This window comes from Marmota marmota, unplaced genomic scaffold (assembly GCF_001458135.2).
Source record: "Marmota marmota marmota unplaced genomic scaffold, marMar, whole genome shotgun sequence".
In the NCBI taxonomy this organism is placed as follows: domain Eukaryota; kingdom Metazoa; phylum Chordata; class Mammalia; order Rodentia; family Sciuridae; genus Marmota; species Marmota marmota.
The window spans coordinates 4,788,973-4,815,489 of record NW_026000206.1 but is presented as its reverse complement, the minus strand read 5'-3'; the positions used below and the strand labels follow the sequence as shown (position 1 = coordinate 4,815,489).

At 51.1% G+C, this 26,517-nt stretch overlaps 1 protein-coding gene across 29 annotated transcripts in view; it reads right to left on the bottom strand.

The window, feature by feature from the left end:
• Positions 1–291: 291 nt before the first annotated feature.
• The window catches only part of Tacc2 (transforming acidic coiled-coil containing protein 2), a 176,474-nt gene continuing 150,248 nt past the window's right edge, over positions 292–26,517 (bottom strand). For 17 of the 29 annotated variants that reach the window (XM_048791321.1, XM_048791326.1, XM_048791320.1 and 14 more), the window contains 12 exons: positions 22,546–22,607; positions 20,612–20,724; positions 19,501–19,672; positions 18,132–18,272; positions 17,196–17,285; positions 11,021–11,164; positions 10,524–10,600; positions 8,390–8,433; positions 2,847–3,007; positions 2,537–2,643; positions 2,277–2,397; positions 292–829 (listed from right to left, as the gene is read on the bottom strand). In XM_048791321.1, coding sequence (XP_048647278.1) covers positions 764–829; positions 2,277–2,397; positions 2,537–2,643; positions 2,847–3,007; positions 8,390–8,433; positions 10,524–10,600; positions 11,021–11,164; positions 17,196–17,285; positions 18,132–18,272; positions 19,501–19,672; positions 20,612–20,724; positions 22,546–22,607 — 1,298 coding nt within the window. In that variant the 3' untranslated portion in view covers positions 292–763. The remainder of the gene's footprint in view (positions 830–2,276; positions 2,398–2,536; positions 2,644–2,846; positions 3,008–8,389; positions 8,434–10,523; positions 10,601–11,020; positions 11,165–17,195; positions 17,286–18,131; positions 18,273–19,500; positions 19,673–20,611; positions 20,725–22,545; positions 22,608–26,517) is intronic. The other 12 variants (XM_048791333.1, XM_048791336.1, XM_048791335.1 and 9 more) reach the window with 3 other exon arrangements.

Here is a 26,517-nt window from a genome sequence, read left to right as displayed (position 1 = left end):
AGCCCTTTACTTCCTGGACCCAATAAAAGGAAATAGATTTTGCCTCCTAAGCCAGAGGCTTTGTAAAAACAAAAATCTAAGTTAATCCAATGCATCCACTTAATTATTTAAGTAGCAAGTCAATATTTCTCATTAGCTTCATCTTACAAACTCAGCCATGATAATGAATGTGAATCAATGGACAAAGAAATGAGCCCAAAGAAGAGCAAGAGGCCAAATCTGATATTATTTCATGAAGGCAAGAAAGGCTCAACCCCTTCCCAGAAAATAAATCGCAGCCACACTCATTGCCAAGATCCAAAGAAAAAAATTTATTTACAATAGAGAATTTTATTTGAAACATGCATTTTTTTTTTTTTAAAACAAATCAGCAAGTGCAGATCAAGTTTACACTCCTTAAGGCAAGAGTCCCAATGCACGCTGTACATGTTCATATTAAATCAAACCTGCTCACCTGGGAATTTGTGTACAAAGGGCAAGACCAAGGTCAGCAATGTGTTTATTAGAGAATCAGACAATCTCCCTGATACAGGAACTCTGAGGTCAACTTGCTATGAATTATACTAGGAAAATGCAAACCAATAGCAAGAAATCCTGATAGTCTCCTTAGCACTGCATACAATCAAATCAACTTTATTCAGAAAGGAAATACAGTAGTGCATACGAAAAGTGAAAACAGAGCCTGTCCGTGTGGGTGGAAGGACGGCAGTGCGCCCACGGCCATATTGCACGTGACGGTCAAGTTCCAGCATTTGGTTCAAAGTTAGCTTTTCCCCATTTTGGCAATCAGTTCATCACAGATCTTGGTGAGTTCTTCTATCTCTTTATTCTGAAAATGAAGGCAAGAATTAAGTTCTTGATGTTTGAAATCAAGCCACTTAGAAGATCACGAGACTCTTTGGCGCAATGGGGTTACCTAAAGCGGCAGGAGAACTCAAAGCCACACAATCTGAGTATACATCCCAGCTCTGGCTATGTGACCTTGGGCAAGGTACACAACCTCTCTGAATCTCGGTTTCCTTATCTTTAAAAGGTAGGTGATAACATCTCTCTAAAAATTAAAAATGAGGCAAAAAATATAAAGTCCTTCTGGGTGAGCATCCAGCACACAGTGTGGACCTTGCCCCTCTATTTGCCTCTGACGGGTGGTCTGGGCTGAGCTCTTTGGAGGTTTACTTGAGAAATGGCCCAAGGGTGAAGCAATTCTACCTGGATGGAGAACACCAGCAATATGGGGAAGATGCCCAGTAGGCTAAGTCAGTACCAGACTCGAATCGCAGGGAATTTCATCTGTGTATTTTATCTCTAGAGCAAAAAGGAGCCTAGCAACCAAGGGGAAGGACAATGCTTGCCCAGGGCCACTAGATGGCAGAGTAGGGAGGAGCTGAGCATCCTGATTCCCAAGTTCTTTCCCTGACCTCCCCTAGTGAAGTGAGTTGGTACTGCCCAGGGCAGAGGTCACCGCGCCTGACCCACAGGCTGCTCTGGTCAGCCATGCTGCAACCTGGCAGGGTGTGGGCGGATGAGAGGAGCTGACCTCCTGGGGACAGCAGGATGTTTCCACAGGCACATTGGACTCCTGATGCTCATCTGCCTATCAAGACCCCTCACCTCTGCCCAGCAAAGCCCAGCTGCTCGAGAAGTGATGCTGCTCAGACCACTCTCAAATGACCACTGGAGGATCCTAAGGTTGGGTCCTTATCTGGAATGGGCTGGCCACTGCCTAGACTCAGACTCATTGGCCTAAGCACATAAGGCTCCTGGGCCACAGGGGCTCCTCATCTAGGAACCCAGGGAGACGGGCACACTGTGCGCTGAGCACCAGATTGAAGGAAGGAAACCAGGGACAAGCGGAGCAACTCTGGGAAGTCCACCTCCATCCATGGAACGTGAGACCACACGGGCCTTTAGCCTGACACTGCCCATCCTCTGCAGAGCCTGGCAGGCACTGATCACTCTGCAACAAGCACATGGGCTGCAGGCTTCCAGAACCATGCCAGCACATCACAGGTGCTAACAAATATTTGTCACATGAATGATGCTGACAAGGAATGAAAAATGGAAATAAGCCCCAGTGTAGACTGCGGTTCTAGGAAGGGCGGAGAGAAAGTCCGTTTCAGGGCTAGCACTGAACCGGGCCTCCCAGAGGCTTCTCAGGAAGCTTGAACTTGTCTGTTGGGCCGGCCCTGCCCGGGAGCCCCCACCTCTGTGTATCTGACGGACTGGCCGGCCATCAGGGCACCAGCCCCCACCCAGAGGCCCACCCTCCCCGTCACCTTCTGCTCCAGCGTTCTTTCCAGGGCGTCCACTCGCAGCTGCTCCTTCCGCAAGCTGGCCTGGTAGGCGGCCTGCTCCTGCTGGGCCTTGCCTCGAACCTGGGCGATCTCAGCATTGGCCCTGTGGGGAGAGGGGACCCAGAAATTAGACCTCTTCCCATAGGTGGCCGTAGATCACCGCAGACACCTCCTGCCTCCCTCGTCCCTACCCTGGGCAGCGGGAGGGGCCGCTAGAGCGCCCAGCCGAAGGGCTGTGTTACCTGTCCAGCTTCTCCTCCGCGTGCACCTTCAGGGCCTGGTACCTCTGCTCCTCCTTCTTCACGCGGGACAGGTACTCCTGTGCACATTTCTTTAGCACCTCTTCATTCTAGCATGGCAGAGGACAGGGGTCAGAACCCCCAGGAGAAACGCCCTGACTCGGGAGCCCCACCAACTCTCTGATGCAGGTAGAACCGAGGTGGCCAGTCTGACTCCCCAGCCTCCTTCAGACTCCCACCCCGACACAACGGGCCCCCCAACGTCTTGCCCAAACAGGCCAGCCTCCTGCTCTGCCCGCGAGCTCGGACGCACCTTGCGGAAACCTTCCAGGACCTCCTTCATCTTCTCGTATCTCCTGAAAAGGTCGGCCAGAGACTTCTCCACGGAGTTCAGGTCGGCCAGGGCTTGCTCCTTCTCCAGGACCAGCTGCTGCACTGTTTGGTGCGAGACTGACTTCTCCCTCTGTTCATCCTCTGGGGGGAGAGACAAGAAGCCAAACGATGGAGCCTGTGGAACCCAAGCTGGGCCTCCGGAGCCAGCAGAAGCTTCAGGTATAACTCAGCCCAATCAGCCCTGGCTGTCCCCAGATCCCTCCCAGATGGTCTCTGATGGCTCCAGCTTCTTAGGCCTGGGCCCATGCAATAGCACACGGGGTGGAAATTAGCCCTTATTCTTTAACCTGCTCAATGCCTCACTGACAAATCTATACCGGGGAACCCCACCGAGCCTATTTTTCCTGACAACAAACAGGTCTGCTCAGAAAAAAGGAAGACAACGCTACTGAATTTTGTGGGGGGCGAGATTAATGGGTGCTGTGGCCTGGGCTTCCCAAGTGCTACCAAGATTGACAGAAGGTGATTGGGAGAGACAAAGGTTTCTTGATCCCTAAAATATCCCAGAATCCCAAAGCCCACAAGACAGTTCCCCTGCAACTGTTTCAGGCCAACACTGACACTCCTCTGTGCAGCGAGGACTGGGCTCTAGGAAAACATCATTTCTGCAAAGTGAGTTTCTCAGTGATGCACAAGGAACAAGCCCCAGGCCCAGTGTGACTGCCAGCCCTGGTGTGAGGAAGAGCACTGCTCTCCAGAGCGCCTCTCTGGCCCTCGGCCATCTCTGTGCTGATGCGACAGGCTTCCTCAGACTCTCTACATGAGGCCTGTGGCTCCCTCCAGCCTCTGCATGCTGAGCCTAGGGGCTTCAGGACTTCCCTGTCCTGGTGACAGCAGAGTGAGGAAGGCAGAGGCCCCAGGGCTCCTGGGGGACACACTCAGCAAACCTGCCAGCCCCAGATCTCCTGGGAAGGGGCTCCCAGAACTGACTCCTAGTGCTGGCTGCCACCGGGGAGCACATCTGGAATTGGTGAGCAGCCACCAGGTGCAGGGCTCTGCCTCAGCACCCAGCCAGAGCTGAAGGGCCACCCCCACTCTACCCCTGCAGAGCCCCCACAATGGCCGCCCTTGCACTGGGACTAAAATCCAGGCTCCTTCCCCACACACTCTGCCCTTATCCTCCCTGGCATCTCTGCTCCAGCCTGATGGCCTCAACACCCAGGTGCCTCCTGCCCCAGGGCTCAGGTGGCTCCAGAGCTTCCCATTCACGCAGGTCTCTGACCCTTGTCACTGGCCAAGGTGTAGGAAAGGCCCTCCCCCACGCTCTAGCCTTTCCTCCCCATGGCAGCAGCCCCCCCCCATATTGTTTTAGCAGCTGTGTGCACACACACAGGGGCCCGTTCAGGTGTGCGCGCTGGCTCCCGTCCCCACTGAACACACTCCAGGCGGGCGCTGGTTGATTTCGTCTACCACTCTGTCCCAGGCACATAGGATGCCACCACGCAAGTCCATGCGATGAATGAACAAGTGAAACCTCACAAGGACCCAGGTGCAGGTTTTCTTGTCCCCATTTTACAGAAGGCGAGATGGGGATGTGAACACTTAAGTCCCTCGGTTACCGAGGAAGCAGCAGAGTCTGTGTCTAAGCCCAGAGCCATGATAGGGAGTGTGTTCTACGTGGGCCTCTTGTGGGGCCAGGCCTCGAAGGACGCAGCTCCTGTGATACCAGGGAGGTTGCTTTGGGGTTTTGTCCCTAAGGTTCCGCCTAAGTCTGCATCTGGCTTGAGTTAGGGGACCCTTGGCATGTGGTGTGATGGCGCCACAGGCTGAATTTTTAGCTCCAAACCTGACATGAAGGGTCCTGACCTCTCTGGGTCCCAGGGCTCTACCAAGTCAAGATGCTTCTCACGTGTGAGCTGCATGTGATCAGGTGGAGGGCTGTGCATGGACTTTGAGGCCCACCCTGACTTCCTGGTTTGGTAGTGTCAGTGGGATTGGGGCTCTGCATCAGTAACAAGATTCCCAGTGATGGAGATGCTGCAGGACCAGGACCACACTGGCCAAGAAGATGCCTAATGCCCCCCTGTCCCTGCCTCTGTGATCACAAGGGTCCTTAGCACTCTTGCTACCAGCAGCTTGGAGCTACACAGGACAGTGGCCAAGGTGCTCCTGAATTTAACTGCCCAGGTTCAAATTCTGACACTTCCCAGCTATGTGACCTTGGGCAGTTTTTGACTTTTGTGAGTCTTAGTTATCTCACCTGAAATAGGAAACAATAGCATTTCTATCACAGAGCATTTGGAGGGGGGGATTAAATGAGATACTACAGACAAAGCCCTTGACACCTAGAAAGAGTCCAATACCAGTGACTCACTATCAACAACGTCACTGTCCATAACGAATCCTGTAACGGTGTCACTCCTGAATCTGTGTGGCAGTGTCATGGTGACTTCAGAACACGCAACAGAATCACCAGCAGCCTGCTTGCTAAGTGTACATTCCTAAAACAAAGGGTGTTTCTAAGTTTCACTAGCAACCCAAAGCTTCTTTTTCTTCTTTGAATTTTAGCTTCTTCCTTAGTTTTCAGCATAGGGGGAAACATCTATTCTCTGCTGATTTGTGGCCACATATGAATCTCACTCTGTGGGGTAAAGGAGTCATTTATCAAATGGAGTCTATCTGATTTCCTGGATCAAGACGTTGCCTGCCTTAGGTTTCCTTTCCTCCCAACCTAACCCTTTCAAAAATAGAATTGCCCAGTTCCCAGGAGACCAAGGCGGCAAGAATACTGCACAAAGCTTTTTATATGTGACCAATGCAGTTACGTTCTTAAAAATCAGGAAATCAGCCTCAGACCAGAAACACCCCAGACCCAACAACAGAACGATGCTTTTGAAGATTTTTTCTGGCTTCTTCAGGCAAAATGTTATTAAATGCAGCAAATATGCAAAAGCAAAACGAACAAAAATGGAAAAACAAAACACAAACAAGGGTTGCAACGGGTAGGGGACCAGTTAGGGGGAAGCGTCTACTTACCAGGCTTGCCTGTTTGTTTTGCAAGCAAAGGGCAAGAAGCAACAGAAAATGGAAGCAAAACAGATAATCAGGGCAGTTGTTAGAAAAGCAGAAAACAACAATTGCAACAACCTAGAATGCAGAAAGCACAGAAATCTCCTTTTGTTCTAAATCCCAGATAGCCAATATCTGATTTAATAAGACATATTCTCGTAGTAAGCTGGATGGATGTCACAGCTGGCGAAGGCCGTGCGGAGCCGTGCGGAGCCACAGAGCCAGGAAGAGCCAGCCCAGGTGGGCTAAGCTGGAGTCAGCGGCAAAACCCTTTTCCGTTCATGCTGGTGCTGGACTGACTGCCCAGCCCTCAGGGGGCCTGTGTCCCCTCCCCTGAGTGGTGCTGTTAGGTGACAGGAATTGGAAGAGAACTATGGAACCCAGATGTGGCTGATGGGCCCGTTTCACACACAGAGAGACTCCTTTTCCCAGAAAGAGGCACATGCGCCCACGGCAACAGTCGGCCGGTCATGCCTCTGGCTCCTGCTATATTCTACTAGGACACAAGGACCTTGAAACATATGGTGGCCTTAATCAGTGACCTGCAACAGTGACTGGAGGCTGACAACCACAGACAGGCCACCTCTGATGAGAAAGCTCTGGAAAAGCAGATGATGGGGGGGGGGGGAATGAGGACGGGAGTAGACTCAGCGAGATATCACCCTGGTGACAGTGTGTCCCTGGTATGGATGCTGTGGGGGTCCCATGAGCCACCCAGAGAGCTCTCCCAAGAAAAGGAAAATGCCCCAAGAGTCCAGCTCTTGGAGACAGAACCTCAGGCCAAACACACCAGGTGGCTGTAATCCCTGGAGTGGGGCGGGGGGTGGGCAGCACCCCCTGCCAAGGGCCACTCTGGAATTAGATCACGTCTCAGGGTAAAAATACTGAATGCTCCCACCTGCAGTCTTTCTGCAAGGAAAGCATGAGAGTCAATTAATCTTTCTGTCCCAAGGCCAGGCGGCTTGTGTCAGTGAGGAAGGGTCTCATGCTCTGGGGTCTCTAAAGGGAATGCCTGCTTCAATCAGCTTCTCCCGCTGGGCACCCAAGCTGGCCTTCTCTCAGGAGCAAACCTCAAGCCCCTTCACCCCCATTTCTACATGTGCCAAAATGTATGTCCCTGCCAAGGGCAAAAATACTCAGGAATGTAGTGGGAAGTTCCGGATGAGCCATGATGGGTCGAAGTGATGCTCCCCTCTTCCCAAGACTGCAGAGGCCAAAGGGTACTCTGAATGTGCAGAGCTGAGGACGTAAAGCCTTCACCCTGACCGCTTTTACCAGCATATCGATTCCAAGAGTTTTGAAGTTTCTATCTCATCCAGATGTGTTCATAAATTCTTACGACAATTGAACACAGAAATTTCATGTGATGGAAAGCACACAGAAGGGGGCAGCCGAGGGGCATCTCCCAGAGGTAGGGGCAAACGGTCTTTATTACAGGACCACAATGAGAGCTCCTCTGATTGGACAGTGCCTCTCCACCATTCCCGAGGCTTCTGTTTTCTTTATCTTGGGACAAGCTACAGGTGAGGTGTGATTGGCAAATCCAAACATTTGAGAGAGAGGGGGCTCATTTGCTAGCTTAGTGTAAAGCTTAAACATATAAACTGTGGTTGGCAGTGACCTGGAGATTTTACATATATCCTTAGGAGAAAAGAGTTGTGTTTTTTTTTCCCCCAGTTTTTGCAGTTACTGGGGATTGGACCCATGGGCTCTGCTGCTGAGCTACATCCTTAGATGATTTCATTTTTATTCTGACACAGGGTCTCTCTAAGTTGTCCAGGCTTGTCTCAAACTTGTGACCCTCCTGCCTTAGCCCCCTGATTTGCTAGGATTACAGGCACGTATCACCACACTTGAGAAAAAGATTTTTAAAAAACTGATTGCTATGAACCAAAGGAAATAATAAACTGACAGCTAAACAAACATCATGACCCCAAAGTCAGAATGTCATTTCTCAACAGTGATCATCAGTCTGAAAGCTAATCTGTCGGTGCCGGCTGCCAAGGATGCAGCACCCAATCTCCCTGCACAGGGTTAGTTATCAGGGTCTGCCAGAGGTGTGGCAGCAAAGCAGGTGGGCAATGGCCACAGGTTCCTATCAGGGCCTGGACCCTGTGTAAAGGCTGAGCGGCAGATTCAGTCATTTAAGTCTGAACTAATTAGCTGTAGGGATTCTATTCCTATTCTTTCCCATGAGCAAAAAACAAGCTTTGCAAGCAGAAGCCAGCCCAAATCTCCCTCTCCACCAGGCGAGTGGTTCCTGGCTGGGTCAGAAGGGGCCTGTCAGGCCTCCCACGGGCGCCTTCTGGGGGGCATTTCCAGGACAGAGCCATGCGCTGCGTGCTCTGGTCCCTCCTGAAGGGTACCAAGTTCTGAGCCTCCACTCTCAAGGCCTCCCCTAACTTGGAAATCTCACGGCAGGCCCGAGCCCCACAGGGTGGTCAGGACACTCACCTATCATCTGTGCGATGGTCTTTTCGTACTCGGCCACGATCTTCCTGTAAGACAAGCAAAAGCACGTTGGACCACGGCAGCTCCCACACGGGGGACATTGACAGTGTGACCGTGATCAGTGGGACAAGTCTCACCTGCCAAGGTTGGGCTCCCTTGGGCAGGGCCACCCCAACTCTCAGCCACACACAGCGATTCATTTTCCCAGTGTGTGACTGCACACTGCACACCCTCTGCAAGCCCTCAACTCCCCACTGACCACTAAGGCTACACCTTCAGCCTGCAGCCACCTGGGCCCACACCCTCAGAAGGCCTGCCTCCCGCCTCCCCCCCCCACACCAGGCTCTTCGAGGCCCAGGGGGGTACTCGTTTGTTGCTTGTTTCTCAAGGTCCAGCTCCAGTGTCTCTCCCCTGGGAGACCTTCTCTGATTTCCCCTGGGAGCCCTCTAACATTTTCTCTGTATCTCAGACATCTGGCCTCCCAGAACACGAGTCCATCTCCTCCACTAGACCAGACTCTCCAAGGCCTGGAGGTGTACTTCTTGGGGAGCCCCGTCAACAGCAGCTGCACCCAAGCACTGAGAACCCTTAGTTAGCCTGCCCGCAGCTCCCCACGAGAGCACTGAGGTGTGAAACAGCCCTCCCTCCAAGGAAGCCTCGGGAAAGCCAGTTTCCCTGCATTATTCAGCAATTATTTTCCCCCAAGAGCTGCTAATGGCCAAAGAGACAAGACCCTGAGGACACAGGCCACAAAGGCCCAGGAGTCAGGCGGCCCAGGCCTGGCTGACCTGCCTCTGAGTCATTCTCAGACGCAGGCTCTGCCTGCTCCCTGGTATAAGGTGACCACCCTCGTGCCACCAAGCGGGAAGTCACTCAATTCTTCCCGACTCCCACTCAGAAGCATTTCCATGCTTTCTGATTGACGGCCACCTCCTTGTATCCAGGATCACAAAGATGTGGTGGGGCTGTCTAAAGCTGTCACTGATGATGATGACATGCAGGTGGCCAGGGCCACGTCTTTTTAGACGTGTGGATGGACAGTGGGCCTGAAAGTGCTGTAGCTCACTGCACCTTCATCTTATCCTCAGTGACCCAAGAGACTGGGCTCCTAGCACTACTGATGAGGACGCTGGGACACTGCAGACTCAGAAACCTTTCCAGGATTCAAGGGTTCACCTTTACGTCCCATTGCAGCAAGGCACTGGTGGTTACCCCACTATACAGATGGAAAGGAAGGTGGAGTTAAGCAACATGCTTAGAAGCAGCTGGGAAGAGGGGCCTGCTTTCGCCTGGTGAAGCTCCAGAGGCCGATAGGCTGATGATCAGGCCATCAAATGCCAGTGCAGTTGTACCAGCTGGTGGCATGTTGAAATCCTGCCACCTCAGTGAGTGGACAGCACTGTCTAGTACGACCTCCTTGGGAGGCAGGAAATCATGGGCAGACCTTCCAGCCTTCCCAGTCTACCCCGTTCATTTCCAGAGCAGCTAAAAATCTAGGGCCACCCAACCCTCTCAAAAGAAGAAATAAATTTAAAAAATAATGCAGCTGTGTGGCTTCAGTGAGCCTGTGGAAGGGCACAGGAGACCAACCACAGGAGGGCATCGGTGCAGAGAAGGCACAAGAGGAGAGTTTCAGGATGAAATCACTGGTACCTAGAAAACAGGTGCAATTCCCAAGAAGTTTGCTTGCTGCTTAAAATGGCAGCCAGGAATGCGACTGATTTCAAGCCAGCTCCCGCCACTGCTACTAGGTACACGGTGGCTACTGTGTACTATTACAACACCTGGCAAATGAAAGTAAATGATCAGGAGGAACTGGAAGGGAGACCCTGGGAAAGAGAGGGTTATTACTGTACATATCTTTACTCCATTCTTTTTTTAAATTTTTAATATTTATTTATTTTTTTAGTTCTCGGCGGACACAACATCTTTGTCTGTATGTGGTGCTGAGGATCGAACCCGGGCTGCACGCATGACAGGCAAGCGCGCTACCGCTTGAGCCACATCCTCAGCCCCTTTACTCCATTCTTTAACTAAAAATACTACTTTACACTAAAAATACTCATAAAAGCATGAGCCTTGCACAATAAAGAAAAGAGGACTTCTCCAAGAGACACTACTGGGCTCCACCACTGACCTCATCTCCATCACCTCCCGTCTGCTTTCTTCATATTTCTCTTTCCACTCCGAGACCTCTCTCTCCTTGGTTAGGACCTAGAATCAGGAGGAAGAGGAGGGTTAAGCCCAAATGTGTGGATTTGGATTTGACCAAATCAAAGAGACATCAAATAAATGTGCCATTAACACTTCCTATGCCAAATCATAATTGCAGTCAGAGAACTTCCCCAAACACGAGGGAGAAGTAAGCCAGACACTACTTTCCCAGAGCCCACTGGGAAGCAAAGGAAAGGGGCGTGCTTTCTGTTACAAACAGACAAAGCCCTCCGAGCCCATGGACATGACTTCTAAGGAAGATCAAGGCCCACAGGCCGCCACGCATCTTTGCCAGCAGTGCTCCAAGGAGAAAGGCTGACTCCAAAGACACATGCTTCCCGGGTGTGCATCTAATTTACAAGACACCACATCCTTCCCAGGGCAACCCGAGTGGCCCTTCTCTTCGCTGTGCCACTGTACCTCTGCTCTGGCCACCTGGAGCGCAGAGTCCAGGTCTGGCTGCTGGAACAGAAGGCCCGCCGGCTTCTCCACCTCAGCAGTCCCGATGCGGGAATACAAGGCTGTTTTGGAGATGGAGACATCTGGTGTGTGAGCAGCTTCTCTCTGTGGAACGGTTTTTCATTTGGGGGAAAAAAAAACACACAAAAAAACCAACCCAGTTAACATTCATCACAGGACAAAGAAAACGTATCCATCCTCTCGGTTGCATGGTTTTGAAACAAAGAACATCAAAAGTATGAAGAATGCAAAGACTCATGAATGGGGAGACACCAGGCACCACTGATGGAGATCCATCTTTTGGCCTGTGCAGCCAGACGGAGCGCTGATAATGGCAGAAGCCCTGGCAGCCCAGAATGGGGAGTCGAGTGGGTCTGGTGCCGGCCTATCACTGCCACTTATCAGACGCCAAGCCACTTTAGGCACAGTGCATGAGACCAAGGTCATTATCCAGCAGGCTCCAGTTTCAGAATGAAATTTTGCCCATGAATGATACTGAATTCTAATCTAGGTTTTCCTGGTTCTGTATAACCGCAGATTTGATCACTTTTGGAAGACTGGCCACATCTGAATTTGGGGGCATCTGTTTAGTTCCGTTTGAAAGGATGCAATTCACACATTTAAGGCTGTAGCAATCAACCATGCCAACTTCAACAAGCTGGAGTCTCTGGGTGTAAGGTTTATGTTGGAGTTAAGTCTGTTGCATCTACAGGAAAACGGACAACTGGGTCAATGGCAATCTCAACATTTGCTGATATGATCCCCACCCCACCAGATGACACTGGCCTGAGGCTTTCTACCCTTTTCAGGGGAGGTTAGGAGCAAGCGGGCCATGGTTATTCTTCCCTTGGCACAGAGTGCTTGGCAACCTGCAGCACGGGTGAAATGCAGGGTTAGAAGCATCATCAATCAGCACAGCCAGGTTCGTCAGCCTACTTCTACCACCACAAGAGCAGCAAGCCAGCCGCACTCTCAGTCCAATCCATTCACCTCATGGTGCTGTTATGGCTGCCAAGGGGACCTCGACTCTAGTTCTAAGTCCAGTGTGAGCCCATGGTGGTTAAGAGGGTGGAGAGGGGCTGTGTCTTCCCTAGGAAATCATGAGACAGGACTGGGCAGTGAACAGATAGAGCACCGTGGTGTAGGAGGAAGACAGATTTAGGGAAAGAAGGGCGAGGACTATAAAGGGCAGCAGATAAGATAAAAGGGCCAGCGGTCTCAGGAAGGGGTGGACCTGCAGGCACTCGAGTAGAGTGTCTCTAATCACAGGACAGCCACGCTGACCCTACCACAGCACCAGGGCAAATGACCTTGGGGAAAAAAAGAGACAGCTCAGAAAACCTGGGCGGAAGTGTAATGGATAGGACTGGAGATGGGGAGTCAGGGCAGTTAGTTGAACACATGCAGGGTGAACTCAAGAGTTTAGGTTGTCCTGGACGAGACCACCTGTCCTCTGGACCTTACTGCCCCTGCCTGGCCTTGAGCTCTTGGGCTGACCCTGAGGTGAGGGGCCGTGATCAGCTGGTCAGAGTGAGGAGCACACAGCCCTGGCCCAGCAGACCCCAGAAACTCGCTCACAGGTCAAATGGGGGGCCATGATCTTCTCAGCCTCTGATCCTCAAGATGACACCTGACCAGACACAGTGGACAGCCCTGGCAGCAGGCAGGCTGAGCGCCTGCAGGGTGGCACCTCTGCCCAGAGGGCTGCATCCCCGCTGCTGGAAACCGGCTTTTACAGTTCTGCCTGCAAGGGGAAGCCTCTCCAGGCTCAGCACTCATACTTGAAAGTTCACAAACATAAAATTCAAAAGAGGTCTTTAAAAGGAAAAAAAAATGTTCCTAATGTTTTTAACAATTTTTTTTTTTTTTTTGGTGGGGGGGAGACGCTAGGATTCAAACCCAGGGCTCTGTGTGTACTGGGCAAGTGCCCTCCCATGGAGCTACATCCCAGCCCTCCAATCACTTTTAAATGTGTTCTTTTAAAAAATTAGAACAAAAAAATTTCAAAATGAAAAGAACATTAGAACTGCCACACTCATCCTGGTCCTTCTGAGGATGAAGTAAAATGAGGATTGGAGAGATTTGGTTTAAAAATTTTCCAAAATGACACTCAGCTCTAACCCTCAAATAAACCAGCTCCTCGAAATGCAGGAGAAAATTAACACAGTGAAAATTAACTTTATTACACTGAGCAGGAGCTAAATAGGACCAAGGAAGGGATTAATGACCCTAAGCTGCCCAAAGTCCTCTGTGAAACAAAGAGGGGAATGAAAAATACATAACAGCACTGAAGAGATAATGACCACAGAGTGAGTCCCTTTCACCTTTTTGATGGCACCTGGTCCTCTCAATAAAGGAATAGAGGACTTCAGGACTCGTGTGAATTACTGCCCTGCATCAGCACCTGTCTGTATAGTGAAACTCATCTTCCACACCCTGGCTTCTCCTTACAACTAAGAATTGTTTTCAACTGAAATTCAAAGGTCTGTCTCTCACTGATATTTTAAGATCGGATATTTTTAGATGAAGTTTTGCTTCTCTCACATAATTTCCCACCTGCTACTTTAGAGGGACTAAAGCCACTAGAAATCACAAATTGAGACGTGAAGGGCCAGGACTCAGAAGGCACCAGTCCTTGCAACCAACCTCAGCCATCAATCCACTCCTCAAGTCCGGGGTCCTGTGTGACCCCCCAGGCCACTGTCTCCTGCTACAGACCTACAGGCCTCTTGCCAGGGTCCTTCTGGTCTTGAAGCCAGGGAATAGGGTCCTGCCACTTACCCAGGCTCACGGTCCTCCCTGAGGCCAGTTCCCTGTTGTCAGGCCTCAGGGCTTGGACTGTGGCAGGATCCCTGTCCCCAGAACACTTGGAGGCTGATTGTGGGAGGACAGACAGAAAGCTCAGAGAGCTGTGGTGAGGAGGGCCTGCAGGGGTGAGGACCAGGGGTCAAGGACCTGCACACAGAGCTAAGGCCATGGAGTGTGGACCCCGCCTGAGTGTTCAGGAGTGTCTGGTCCTATCCAGGCAGGAGAGTGGCCTCAGCTGGGAGATGTCCCATCCAATACTGATGGCAGACAGTTCCTAAGCCCTGGAGTGGCAAACAGGGCGGACATCATCCCACACCATTGTCCCACTCCACAGACAGCACCATCAGGCACCAGGTGGCCACGCCGGCCACCAAGCCAAGACTCGCCTTCCATCCTTACTGCACCAGGTAGAGGCAGCACCTGCAAGTTCTCTGCTAGCTCCTCCTCAGACTGTTCTCAAGGCTCGGGACACAACTCCCTCCTCAGCCCCCTGCCAAATGGTGGTGGGAGGGGAGGTGTGTGTGCCTCAGAGCAAACAGGCTGCCCACCAGCAATACGGCTGCCCCAGCCCAACTCCTGCTCAGCTCCTGGAAAATCCAGGCACCTGTTGGCCTAAGCCATGACTCTGGGAGATGTCAGACACGGCGTGACATCAACAGGCCAATTCCCCTCCCCGTGGGAGCCACTGCTGGCACCTGCTCGCCATTCACGTGACCTTGTTCCTGTGCTACCAGAAGCATCCTTCAGTTTTGATCATGGGTCCCCCTCACTGAGAAAGCCCAGTAGCTCCAGAAATCACAACCAGAATGTCACACAAATGAATTAAATCAATGTGCCCGTGCCTGGCACCCCTTGGAAAGCCACAAAGACAGGACGTGGCAGGTCCCCTCAATCTGTATCCGTTCCCCTCAATGTAGCTCAGTGTTAAGCTTGGAGTTGCTGCATGGCGGATCCAGCCACCTTGGTCAGCTTCAGGGGACAAACTCGATTCGGTCACCAGAAGCACGTGGGAGGAGTCTGATACCGAGGCTGCAGCCTGACACCCCGGCTCCCACGGACTTCTCCTCATCTGTAACGTTTTCTAACCAGAGAGCATCCCTCGCTGTAGTTCAGAGGGGCAACTCAGCTCTGTCAGTCTAAGAGAAACGTCCCTTGAAGCTGCTCTGAGGAACAACCAGAGCCCTTCCCATTCTTTCCTCTCAACGAGACAGCCTTATTCCACAAGAACTCATCTTTGTGTTGATAGCAGCTCAAGACCATGCTGTAAAACCTCAGGGCCATGTTGCCTGCAGCTGAAGCACAAGGGCAGAAAGAAGAGCTTTTTTGTCTGTCTGCCAGCAGGTTCCAACGCAGAGGACAGCAAGGGGCCATCAAGCTTCTACATGACAAACAGGAGCCTACAGGGTGTACCTCCTGGAGTCACTGTTTCTACAGGCCACAGTCCCCAGAGGACTGTCCTGACCAAGAGCAATACAAGTTACCCCTGTAGAGAGAAGTGCTCCTTACAGGTAAGACAGTTCCCCTGATAGAATATTCCTTTTAGCACAGGCTTCTGAAACACCTAGGGAGGTGGCTTGGGTGCCTCTCTGGCCCACACTCAGTGGATCCAGGAAACACTATTAAATCAAAATGGAGACACATGTCTGAGAACCGGCTGTAACTGACAGGAAGCTGACCGCTACTTGCCTATTGCCGAGGACTGCCTTCTGCCTGACCAGGGAGGAGGGGCCCGCACCACACTCCATGCAGACCTGAACTACTTAGAGGAGCATGCTTGGCTAGGCACCAAACGTCCCCCGAGAGGAATCCACCAGTTAAGCCATTCCTACAGGACACCAAGAAACCAACGCAGTGAAGGAAGAAATCCCTCATTGCTGACAGCTTTCTAAAACTCCGACTTTCATGGACATTCCACCTAAGTTTTTGATTTGGCAACAAGAACAAACACTGATCTCTTTTTACATTCTTGTCTCTGCCCTATGTCCACTGTTCTCAGTCTGGACGCCCACTGTGGGACCACCTCCTGTCTCTGGAAGGGGTTTTCCTCTTGGCTGCAGCCAGAGAGACCCAGGTGGGGTCTTCCAGGCAGGAGCAGCTGCTGAAATTCCTGTATCACCATGTGACTCGGTTTCCTACTTGTAAAACAAGACCTGGACCTGCTTCCTGAGGAGACGCTGGGAACATCTGACCAGGTAAGAGGCAAAAGTGGGGTGCTGGCCAACACAGCATCTTCCTTTTCTTGCACACCTACTATGTGCCAGGCAGGGGCTGCTCCCCATACACCATCTGGAGCCCTCACTGCACCAACAAACCTGCCGTGATGAGCCTCGATGCACAGGTGGAAAAACGAGGCCCAGAGAGGTTCACTAACTCATTCAAAGCCACAGAACACAAGTGGGGTCCAGTTCCAGTGTCACACACCATGTCCACCAGGCTGCCCAACTTTGGGTAGTAAAAAGGGGTGGGACGAGGCCAATGCTGAGAGACCACAGCGCGACAGCAACCTGGGGCGACACACTGCCTGTCCGTCATCAGCATTGACCTCTAACCATCAAGAAAACTCACCCCAAGCCTGGAAGCCAGTCTGAAAGATTTCCACATGCCCTGTCGCGGTCACACTCAAAATTAAAATTAAAACAAACAAACAAACAAATAGGTACAGTTCCTTGGCCATCTCTGCACAGGCACTGTCAGGCAGAGGCCGTGTGCGGGCCCTGCAAATCTGCACTATTTCTGCAAGCCCTTTACCAGAAGGACTGCCGCTAACCCCGCGTCAGCACATGGTCCAGCGCCTCCGCACAGGTTTTGCTTTCACTTCCTAGCTACTGCTCTTCTCAGTAAGTTCGATGTGAACTTGTAGGAAACAAAACCGTTGCAAATGATTTTTGTTCCATAGAGAAGCATACATTATCTGTAGGGAAAAAAAATGACAATCTCAAAGGTAATGATTTTTTCATCCAAACCAGGATTCTCTGGTTTGATATCAACTCTGCCACTCTTCCAGCCTTCTTCATGCCCCTCCCCTCCCCCCTGCACACACACACACAAACACACACACACAGACACACACACACACCACATACTGGCTTCTCTGAGTCTCCCCACCTAGCCAGCACCATCTGCTGGCGAACGCATTCTTGAGTTAAGCAGATCTTAGAAATGTGCTCAGCGTGTTTACGCAAGAGTTACACTTTTAGCTTTTTGGAAATCACACTTGGCCGGGCACCCACAACGCCTGCCTGACCGACGGTTAGCAAAGCAGGCGCTGGCCCACGGTGGCACACACAGCATTCTCAGAGGGCAGCGCACTGCAGCCGCAAACCAGTACCTTGGTGTCCTGGCGGCTGCGGGAAGCTAAGGCAATCTGCCTGGCCAGCTTCAGGGCTTCTATCCGCATGATGGCAAACTCTAACTCCTCCTGCCCAAGGGGTAGGGTATGAGCAGACCGTAGGGGAAACGTATCAAGACAGATGTAATGTTTTCCGCACCCAAGAAATGAATGTGCCATGTAAATGCGTCATGACAGGTACTCGGGAAAGACACACGCTTGGCTTTCTCACAATAAGCACCTCAGCAGATCATGAAACCATGTTTAATTTCCTTTTTTAAAAATATTGTCCTTTTAAGTCTCTACAGAGAACCTATGCAAACATGAAACGGATCCAAATTTTTACTGTACTACATACAGTCTTTGATTTTTTTTTCCTTTTTAAAGTGAAGTTGGCCAACACTTTCCATGAATGAATGTGCATCTGTCAAATGACTGTGAGCCGTCTCTCTAGATTTCCTTTCAAAGTTCTAGTCTAGGGGATATCAAATTAAGCTGTCAAATGTAAAAGTGCAGAGTAGATAATCATTTTGGTTCCAGATGCAAGACTGAGTCCAGATGTTATCTCAACAGGATTCTGAGATCGCCTAGTCCACATAAACAACCAGGCTTGATGGTGACCTCATACCTTTGGTTTGGTGAATGAATCACAGACACTGCTGTTGGGGTTATCAATACATCTGAAAAATGACTGTTTCGGTCCATTTTCCAAACTGAAATGGAAATGGTTCCTTCAATATGTAATTGAATAATTTGTATAATTTTGGCATACTGGATAAAGCACACCACATATCAGTGCCTGAGGGGAAGATGTTTCATCTGGAACATTCTCAGCAACTCCTCAGTATATCCGGCCTCAGTTCATCTGGGGCTCGGGGGTTCATTCTCTACTGAGGTTTTGACAGACTTCCAAAAGGTCACACATTGGCTACAAACCTGAAGTTTCTGAGCAAATACTGGGGGGTTCTTTTCTGCTAAGTCGGGTTCCAGATAGTCAAGTGCACCACAGAGAGAGGCGGGGTGGGCCAGCCTGCTGAGAAGGGCGTCAGCAGAGGCAAAGGCAGCCTCAGGAGCTGTCTGAGCGGCGGAGAGGACGAGAAGGAAAAAGGAGGAGAGCAGAGAGTGACATTGATGGAGCACACATCTGTCTGCATGACATTTCTGCCTTCAGGCTAAAGGGAGCATCCAGGAGCTGCCAATCCTCACCCACATGCTGACAGTGGACACCTTGACACTGGCAGGCCCACCCCACTCCCCAAAAGCACAGCCTCCTGTGCTCTCCCCACCCTTACTCCCTGGCCAGAGGCTGAAGCCAAGTTACCATTTGCTTCTGTGCTTGGAAATCTCAGTGGTGGGAGGCAGAAGCTAGGTGATGGGTTTTCAGAACCTGACCTCACTCAACAAGGAAAGAGCTCCAAGCATAAACACCAGAGAAAGTAAGGTTTTGGTAAAGGCGATTTTCTAAACAATGGAAAGATGATTTCAAAAGGAAAAAAAGTGTCTCCCGGTAGATCAAAAAGCCTTCAAAATCAGAAGCCAACTTTGCAGAAAGTGAATGGTGGACGAGTCCTCCACAGCATTGATCTGAGAGACCGATTAACATCCAGATCTCGTTTTGCCCATTAGTATGTTTCCAATATTCCACCCAGCCTCCAACTGGCACATACACGCATGGTAAGTGCTCAATAAATGTTTGCTATGTGAGATAAATGAAGTCTCCTAAGGCAGACCAAAAATAACACACTACATCAGTGGCTTCAAAAACATTGGGGATTGCTAGGAAGGAAGTAAAGAAATAAAATTTGCCTAGGGGAATGGTCCATGAAGATGCGTGGAGACCATCACACATGCATCACATACTCTAGGGAACCCCAGGGCCCCATGTGCATGTGACATCAGGGAATGGGCTGGGGGAGGGGAAGAGAAATTCCCATCAGCGGGACCCAGGAAAACCACCTGAGCTCCAAAAGGAGGGTGTCCCCTGCTCTGCCACTCTCGGATCTGCCATCAAGCTGCAGAGGCAGAGTACTGGCCAGTGGTGGCCCCAAAGCATAGTCCAGTCCCAAGGGGAGAAAAACGGAAAAAAATAACCCTGGGGGCAGATAAAGCACCCAGGTGAGAACTGCGAAGCCATGTAGGAGAGGAGTCCTTCCCTCGGTGTGATGCTGTGGGGTCTCCCAGGCTGGCTCCTGTGGTCTGGGGGTCAGGGTGGGGCCACAGCAGGTGCCAGCTGAGCTTGATGGCACCCAGCAGGCCCTGGCCTGGTCCCCTGTGATCTCACTCTGGGGCCTCTGCCTGTACTTACGATTTCAATCGCCTCTGAGGAGGTGCCCAGGGCCATGGCCTCCAGTTCTGGCTGGGAGGACTTCTCTGGCACCTGTAAGTGTGGCTCTTGGCTGGAGGCTAGCCCTCGTGAGACAGGACGCTGGATTTTTGCTGCAGCATTAACAAGGGCTTCTGTCTCTTCAAAACTTGACCTGTGGAAGCGAACGTCATCTTTAGAGTCTTCTCCTTGGAAATCCCACTGAAATCAGCCAGGATGCCCTGAACCAGGCAACATCCCAAGCCATCTTGGAGCTCCAGAGCTGTGTCTCCAGTAGTACCTGGGACAGAGCCAGATGCCACTGGGGACACAAGGTCTAGGATCAAGCAGATGGCCTGCTGCTTGGCTGTGGACTCTGGGGGAGGTGAAGACACCATATCCCGGCTTCCTTTCCTATAAGCAGAGACAAGTACCTATGTGAGGATGAGATGAGGTACCGTGTGGACCTCCCATGTGGTGTGACCTCTGCTGTATACCATCACCATCTCACCTCCCGGGCAGATTCTGGTCCGTAAGTTTGAGAAATCAAAGAAGAGCAGGCAGACAAATGTGGGACCATCTGAATCTTAAAGCACTCCCACACCTCCCCCATCAAACATGACGCTGTTCAGGACACGAGCCACATCCATGTCGATAACATATGTGTATCCAGCACGTTACGGGGGCCAGACAGCCTGGCAAGAGCTTTCCACACAGCACTGATGGGAATCCAGTGACCCCGTGCCCCTCGCACAGCTTAGGGAGGTGCTGGAGCCTCTCAAATCTTCCTCTATCCCTGCGTGGTCAGTCTATTACATCACACTCAAGGAAACCGAGGCACACGTGGGATAAGTGAGTCACATCAGGGACTGAGTGCCTTCCACCATTGATTGGATAAATGACAAAGTTGCGTGTGGATTGTGGGGACGGTGGGGGTTCATGCTGTCAGCTGTTGAAGGGTTTCACCTTAGTTCAAAGGGCCCCAGTAACAAGAGCAATGCATCTGTCTGTGCGAACAGAGCCTGGAACGTGGGCTGCCTGTGACATCAGGGCCACGGCATGCAGGTGCTTGGGGCTTCAGGCCTGTTGGTAACTGTCACAGTGGAAGTCGTACCCTGAACAAGGCGTCGGGGACTCGGACATCTGGGTCGGAGACTTAACGGGGCTCTCCTGAGACGTGTCGAACATAAGGTACAAGGATTGCTTCTTCGGGGTGTCATCGTCCTGCTGCAGGGATCAAAGTCACACATTAGCTTGGGAAGATGAAAAACCAGAGCGCTCCTCAAGGCAGAGCAAATAACTCAGGGGAGCTCTGACTCACTGGGCCAGGAAGGGAAGGGGAGAAAGAGGGGGGTGCGGGACCCGCGCAAGTGGGAATGTGTGCGAAGGAAGGAAGATCTGGATGGTCCTGCTGGGCCACATTGTGTTCAACTCATTTACTGGCCACCCTCATGCTGACCCCTGAGGATGAACAGAGGGGTAAGGCAAGATCACAGCTGAATGCAGGACACCAGCAATATGACCCAGCGTGATGAGCCCTGCCACTAAGGCACCGGAAAGAGACAGAGCAATGGGTTCAACCTGAAAAGAGGGGGCTCCTCTCGGGGGCAGGGGTGGACAGGGCATGAACAGAGAGCGTGGCGCAGGCTGAGAGACCAGGCACATTCAGGGCCTGTGGAGGGGTTCGGCTGGACTCTTCATGGGGGCGTACAGTGTGGAGCTAAGGGGGAGGAAATGAGAGGCTGGGGGCCATTATCAGACCCCCCAGGCTTTGAATGCCATGTCCAGGAATGGGGACTTGCATCTTTTTGGGATGGGGAGACCTTACATCCTCCCTGCTGGGGTCCCCAAAGAAGCGCAAACAAGGACCAGTGGGCGTGCGCCATCACATCACAGAAACCTCTGGTGGCTCTGATTCCTGGCAGAGCACACGTCTCGTGAACTTCATCCTCGAAGCCTGCCAATGCCCGAGTCAGCAGGCGGTGGACAAGAAGGGACTCTGTGGTTTAGTCCCATTAAATCAATGACATCAAAACACGGGACTGTTCCACTTCAGTGGCCAAGTGTCGTATTATGCATGTGGTGTCAACTATCAGGGACACAGCTGTGGTCTCAGGGGGAAGCGGCCACTCTCTGAGCAATGCATCAAGAGATCACAACAAAGCCCATGATGCGCCATCCTCAGGGAGCCGTGACTTCCCTCTGTGTCCTGACGTTTCCTGCCTGACCTTCTGGTCCGCTGCAGTTTAGAAGCAGTAACCCCAGCATCTGTGAAGGACGCATGGGAAGAACAGATAAGAGCAACCGTCCAGGGCCATTCAGGGCTGTAGCGAGCCCTCCCGCACACGCTGGGGCTCTGAGGACATGGCTGGCCAACAGCAAGGAAAGGGGCCACGGGTAGAACCAACACTTAAGCCGGGAAGACAGCGGCCGACCACAACCAGTCAAAGTGAAAAGGGGGAGGGGGCCTTATAGCCTCTTAAAATAAAAAGGGGGGTTACCTACCATTGTCCCTCAATATCCACTGGGGATTTGTTCAAGAGCCCCTTGGATACCCAAGTCTTTTATATAAAATGGCATGGTATTTGCATGTAGCCACCACATATTCCCATATATTTTAAATCAGCCCTAGATTACTTATAAAAGAAATTATTATACTGTATTATTTAAGGACTAATGACAAGAAAATGAGTCTATATTTGTTCAAAACAGTTGCATTTGGGTGTTTTTGTTTTTGATGGTGCTGGGGGTGAACCAAGGGCCTCATGCATGCCAGGCAAGTGCTCTACCACTGAGCTACATCCCCAGCCTACTGTTTTTAAAGAGCATTTTTGATCTACAGCTGATATGACCCATGGATAGGGAGGGAGGGCCAACTGTAATTTGTAGAAAACCGCTTAGGGCACTTTGCCCACCTTCACCAGCAGCGTGCCCCCAGAATGCTGAGACACAGGGGGCCCCACTTGGGTTCTGAGCTCCAGAGACACTCTGCCCAGGAGAGGTCTCGGCCTGCATGTCCCCAACAAAGGGCAGTGAGGAAGAACTTACGGGTAAGGAGGAGCCAAGTTTTTCCATATATTCGATTTCATAGGAGTTTCTGTAACCCAACTCTGCAAAAGAAACACAAAGTGGATCAGTGCTTCAGACATGACTGGAAAGAACTAGGCCAGCCAGGGTGGGGCATGGAACAAGACCCTGCCTGATTTTGGCAATGCCCAATGACCAGAGACTACTGATACAGCCAACAGGGAGGCGCAGCTCAGCTGCTGGCAGAAATCAGTGTTCTTCTTGCTGGCAGGGATTTTCTCCATTAGGGAATCTGAGGGAACCCCCAAGGAACTGAAATGGTGTGACCAGGCACAGGTTTTTAGCTTTGGGCAGATCTGAACACTGTGCCCTGAGTTTTTAGATGAGAGAGCATGTGCATTTGGGGTGATGGTTTTCTCTGTAACTCTCACATGCAGCACAGGTAACGACATGTCCTAATGACATCTTGGAACTAAACCTGTACCTGTCCTCTGTGGACCCAACCCCAGCTCCACTCTAGAGCAAGGGAAGGACAGATATCATTGTTCCTCCAGTGTTGCCTACAAGGGAAATTTCCCAAGTCGGTGGAGTGTTTCCCAAGTTCTACAGTGTCTACAGGGCAGGTCCAAACCAGATTTTCAAATACAAAGACTACTGAAGCCCAATTAGGCGGAGAAGTGACTTATTTCAACTGGTGGCTTTTGAGCTGCAAATAAAATTGCAGACAATTACTGGAGACTAGAAACCCCACAGCCTGCCTAAGGTACCTAGGAGGGTCCTCGTGGAAACTCAGTCCTGCTGCTTAACTGAACGCCCTGCCCAGCACTACTGTGCGCCCTGCACTGCCTGGGGCACGGCAGGTGTGACAGTGGATGACCTAAAAGGGACCCTGTTCTTGCAGAAACCACAACCTGGAGCTACCTATCGGGTGTCTCTTTACTTGAAAAGAAAACCACAATGTGACATGGACCTCACTATATTAAGCACCAGTGGCAATCCATAAAGCTTAAGGCCTGTTGTAGCTGGATCTAGAATGTCCCCCAAAGGCTGACAGGTTGAAGGCTTGGTTCCCACTGCAGAGGTACCAAGAGACTGGGCTTTAGGGAAATAATTGGATTAGGAGGGCTCAGACTCCAACAGGGGATTAATCCACTTGATGGGTTAATGATTTCAATGGACTATTGGGTGGTAGCTATTGGCAGGTGGAGTGTTCTTAGAGGAAGTAGGTCACTAGGGTGGACTACATCCGTCCAAGGCCTCTTCCTCCTTCTTTCTTTCTCTGCTTCCTGGCTGCCATGGACTTTCTTCCTCCGTAGTGCTAAGCCTTAACTCAGGCCTGGAGCAATGAGCCAACTGACTGTGGACTCACACCTCCGACACCATGAGCCAAAAGAAACTTCTCCTTCTTTAAGTTGCCTGTACTAGGTATGTTGGCCACAGTGATTGCTGGCCACAGTTGACTAACACAGGTCTCATTTTTTAAGATAAAAGTAAATATATGTAGCAGTTCTGGTGTAAAGCTCCTTTACCTCTGCATATGGCTAAAGGCGTCACTGAAACAGTGATTCTTTAATATGTGCTTTAAGATGGGATTATCCTTGGGGATGGGGTTGTGGCTCAGTGGTCGCCTAGCAAGTGCGAGGCCCTGGGTTCGATCCTCAGCACCACATAAAAATAAATAAAATAAAGGTATTGTGTCCAACTACAACTAAAAAATAAAAATAAAAAATTTTAAAAAGATAGGATTATCCTGGAGACTTTCTTAAAACCTACAGCCCTTTGTGGTTTTAGCTGAATGAACTCAAGAACCTCAGCCTGTGGACAGAATCTCCATCTCCTGGTGGAGATAACATCATTCTGGTGGACACACCTGCTTGTGGGCTTGAAGCCAGATTTAAAGATAGGAAATTAGTGTAGTTAGGTAAATCGGGTCTAATATTGAGTAAAATCGAGAATGAAGCCCCAGAAAGCAGAGCAGCACTTGGGGAAATTGCAATGTTAATGTTCCCAAGGCCCAGAGCCCTTTCTAAAGAAATGTTAATGAAGCAGCTCCCAGCAAACAGGGAGATGCTAATCAGAAGCAACCCCAAAACCCCAAACCCGCCCCAGGCCCTTCCTGCCCAGATTACTCCTTCAGCCCACCTGTCTCCCACCTTTTGGGCCTTCCCACCTACATTCCAACACTGCAAGACTGGAAAGCTGAAAGAATACCTTAGCTATAAAAAAGGGAAGACCTCGCCCTTCCACGGATTCCACCTTTTGGGTCCCCTTCTTCCTTAGGGAGAAGTCCTTTCTGCTGTCCTTTAATAAAGCTTCTGCTTTCCACTCTACACTTGCCTGGGCGAGCTTCTCTGGTATAAACAGCGGTAACAATAGCACACGTGTTGAGAGCACCCGTGGTGCTCTCAACAAGCAAGGGACACCATGAGCCTGTGGCCTCTAACAAGTGACCACACCAGCTCTCCTCAGGGCATCCCACCTGGACACTATGCTCACTCCCTGGCCTCCGAGTCTGGCTGCATTTTGGGTCACCAAGCTCACTTACCTGCCTCCCCTCTACCTGCCAAGAGGGTTCCCCTTCCCACGGCCAGTGTCCCCATTCACCTCTTTAGAGGCAGCATGTGACAGTACGGGTTGATGTATTTTGTGGAAACATCTTAATGAAATTGGCTATAGAAACCTCACTCATCTGCTTTACCTCACAGGGTAGGCATGGGGGTGAGGCCCTGTCCAATTGCAGCCCCCTTTCGGCACCAGGCCACATGCAGGTGACAGGCCAGGAGGGGTTACACCAATGGCCCCAAGTGTGCATCCTCTCAGCAGCTCCAGGCTAAGCCCAGTCGCTGAAGCATGGGGCTGCCTCACGCTGCAGAAGCCCAAAGTGTTCTGAAGGGCCTCTCCTGTCCAAGGGCTGCTTCTGGTAATCACTGTATACTGGGACATGGCACACAGACAGGACTTGACTGCTCTTTTTTTCTGACTCCAATTGCCAGAGCTTTGCTAGAAGACTGGGAAGAGCCCTGGGCAGCAGACAGAAGGAGCTTTGCTCCCAGGACTGAGGAAGTCAGTTCACCTAATTGCTCCATGCCTATCGACTTGACCCTCAAATGGAGCTCAAAGTGCCACGTTGTGCTGGCTAAGATGAAATGTGTGAGACAAAAGCCCTGCAACAGGTAACACGGGTGGTAAGGGATCGTGATCTGATGCATTATTACTGCTCACTGCCAGAATTCTGCAACTTTTAACACAAATTGATATTGTGTTCAGGGGAAAAGAAGAGAGCCCTTGGGAGAGGGAGGAGGCAGCTGCTCCCAATTTCCTCATCATTTCTCTTCTAAACATCAGTAGGAGAGACTGAAGGAGCCCACCATTAAAATCAGATTAGAGCCAGGCACAGTGACGCACACCTGTAACACCCACAGCTCAGGTGGTTAAGAAGGACACCTTCCCTCTACTGGATGTGGGAAGGAGGGGCTGATGCAGCTGTGTCAAGGGGACAAGGAAACTGGGTGACCACCAAAGGGCCACCTGGACTTGTGAATGTCCTAGACTAAAAGCAGGTGAGCTTGTTCTCCCCGGGGACCACATGGATTAGGTGTGCTCCCATGGCAGCAAGCTTGAAAAGACTGTGCAAGCAAGGCAGTCATTGAGGGCGAACATTTGTAACTGTCAATCCAAGTCATTAATCAGCGGGAGATTATCAGAGTCGCCACAGTGAGGTGATGTTTTGCAGCTCCCTCGTGGCACTGCAAGTGCCCGGGCATTGTTCTAAACTAGTATCCACGGAGACACCTGAAGCTTTTCACCACTGCTCTTGTCACCCGGTAGGAAGCACAGTTAGTCCACACCCTCCTTCTGCAGGGAAGGCAGGAAGTATGGTCCATGCCACAGCAGCAGCAGCACCGCCGGGAAGTAGGGCAGACCCTGTTCTCCCTGCATCAGCCGAGACACCAGGCAAGTGTCTTAACAGTTCTTAAAGTGGGGAACTGTAGA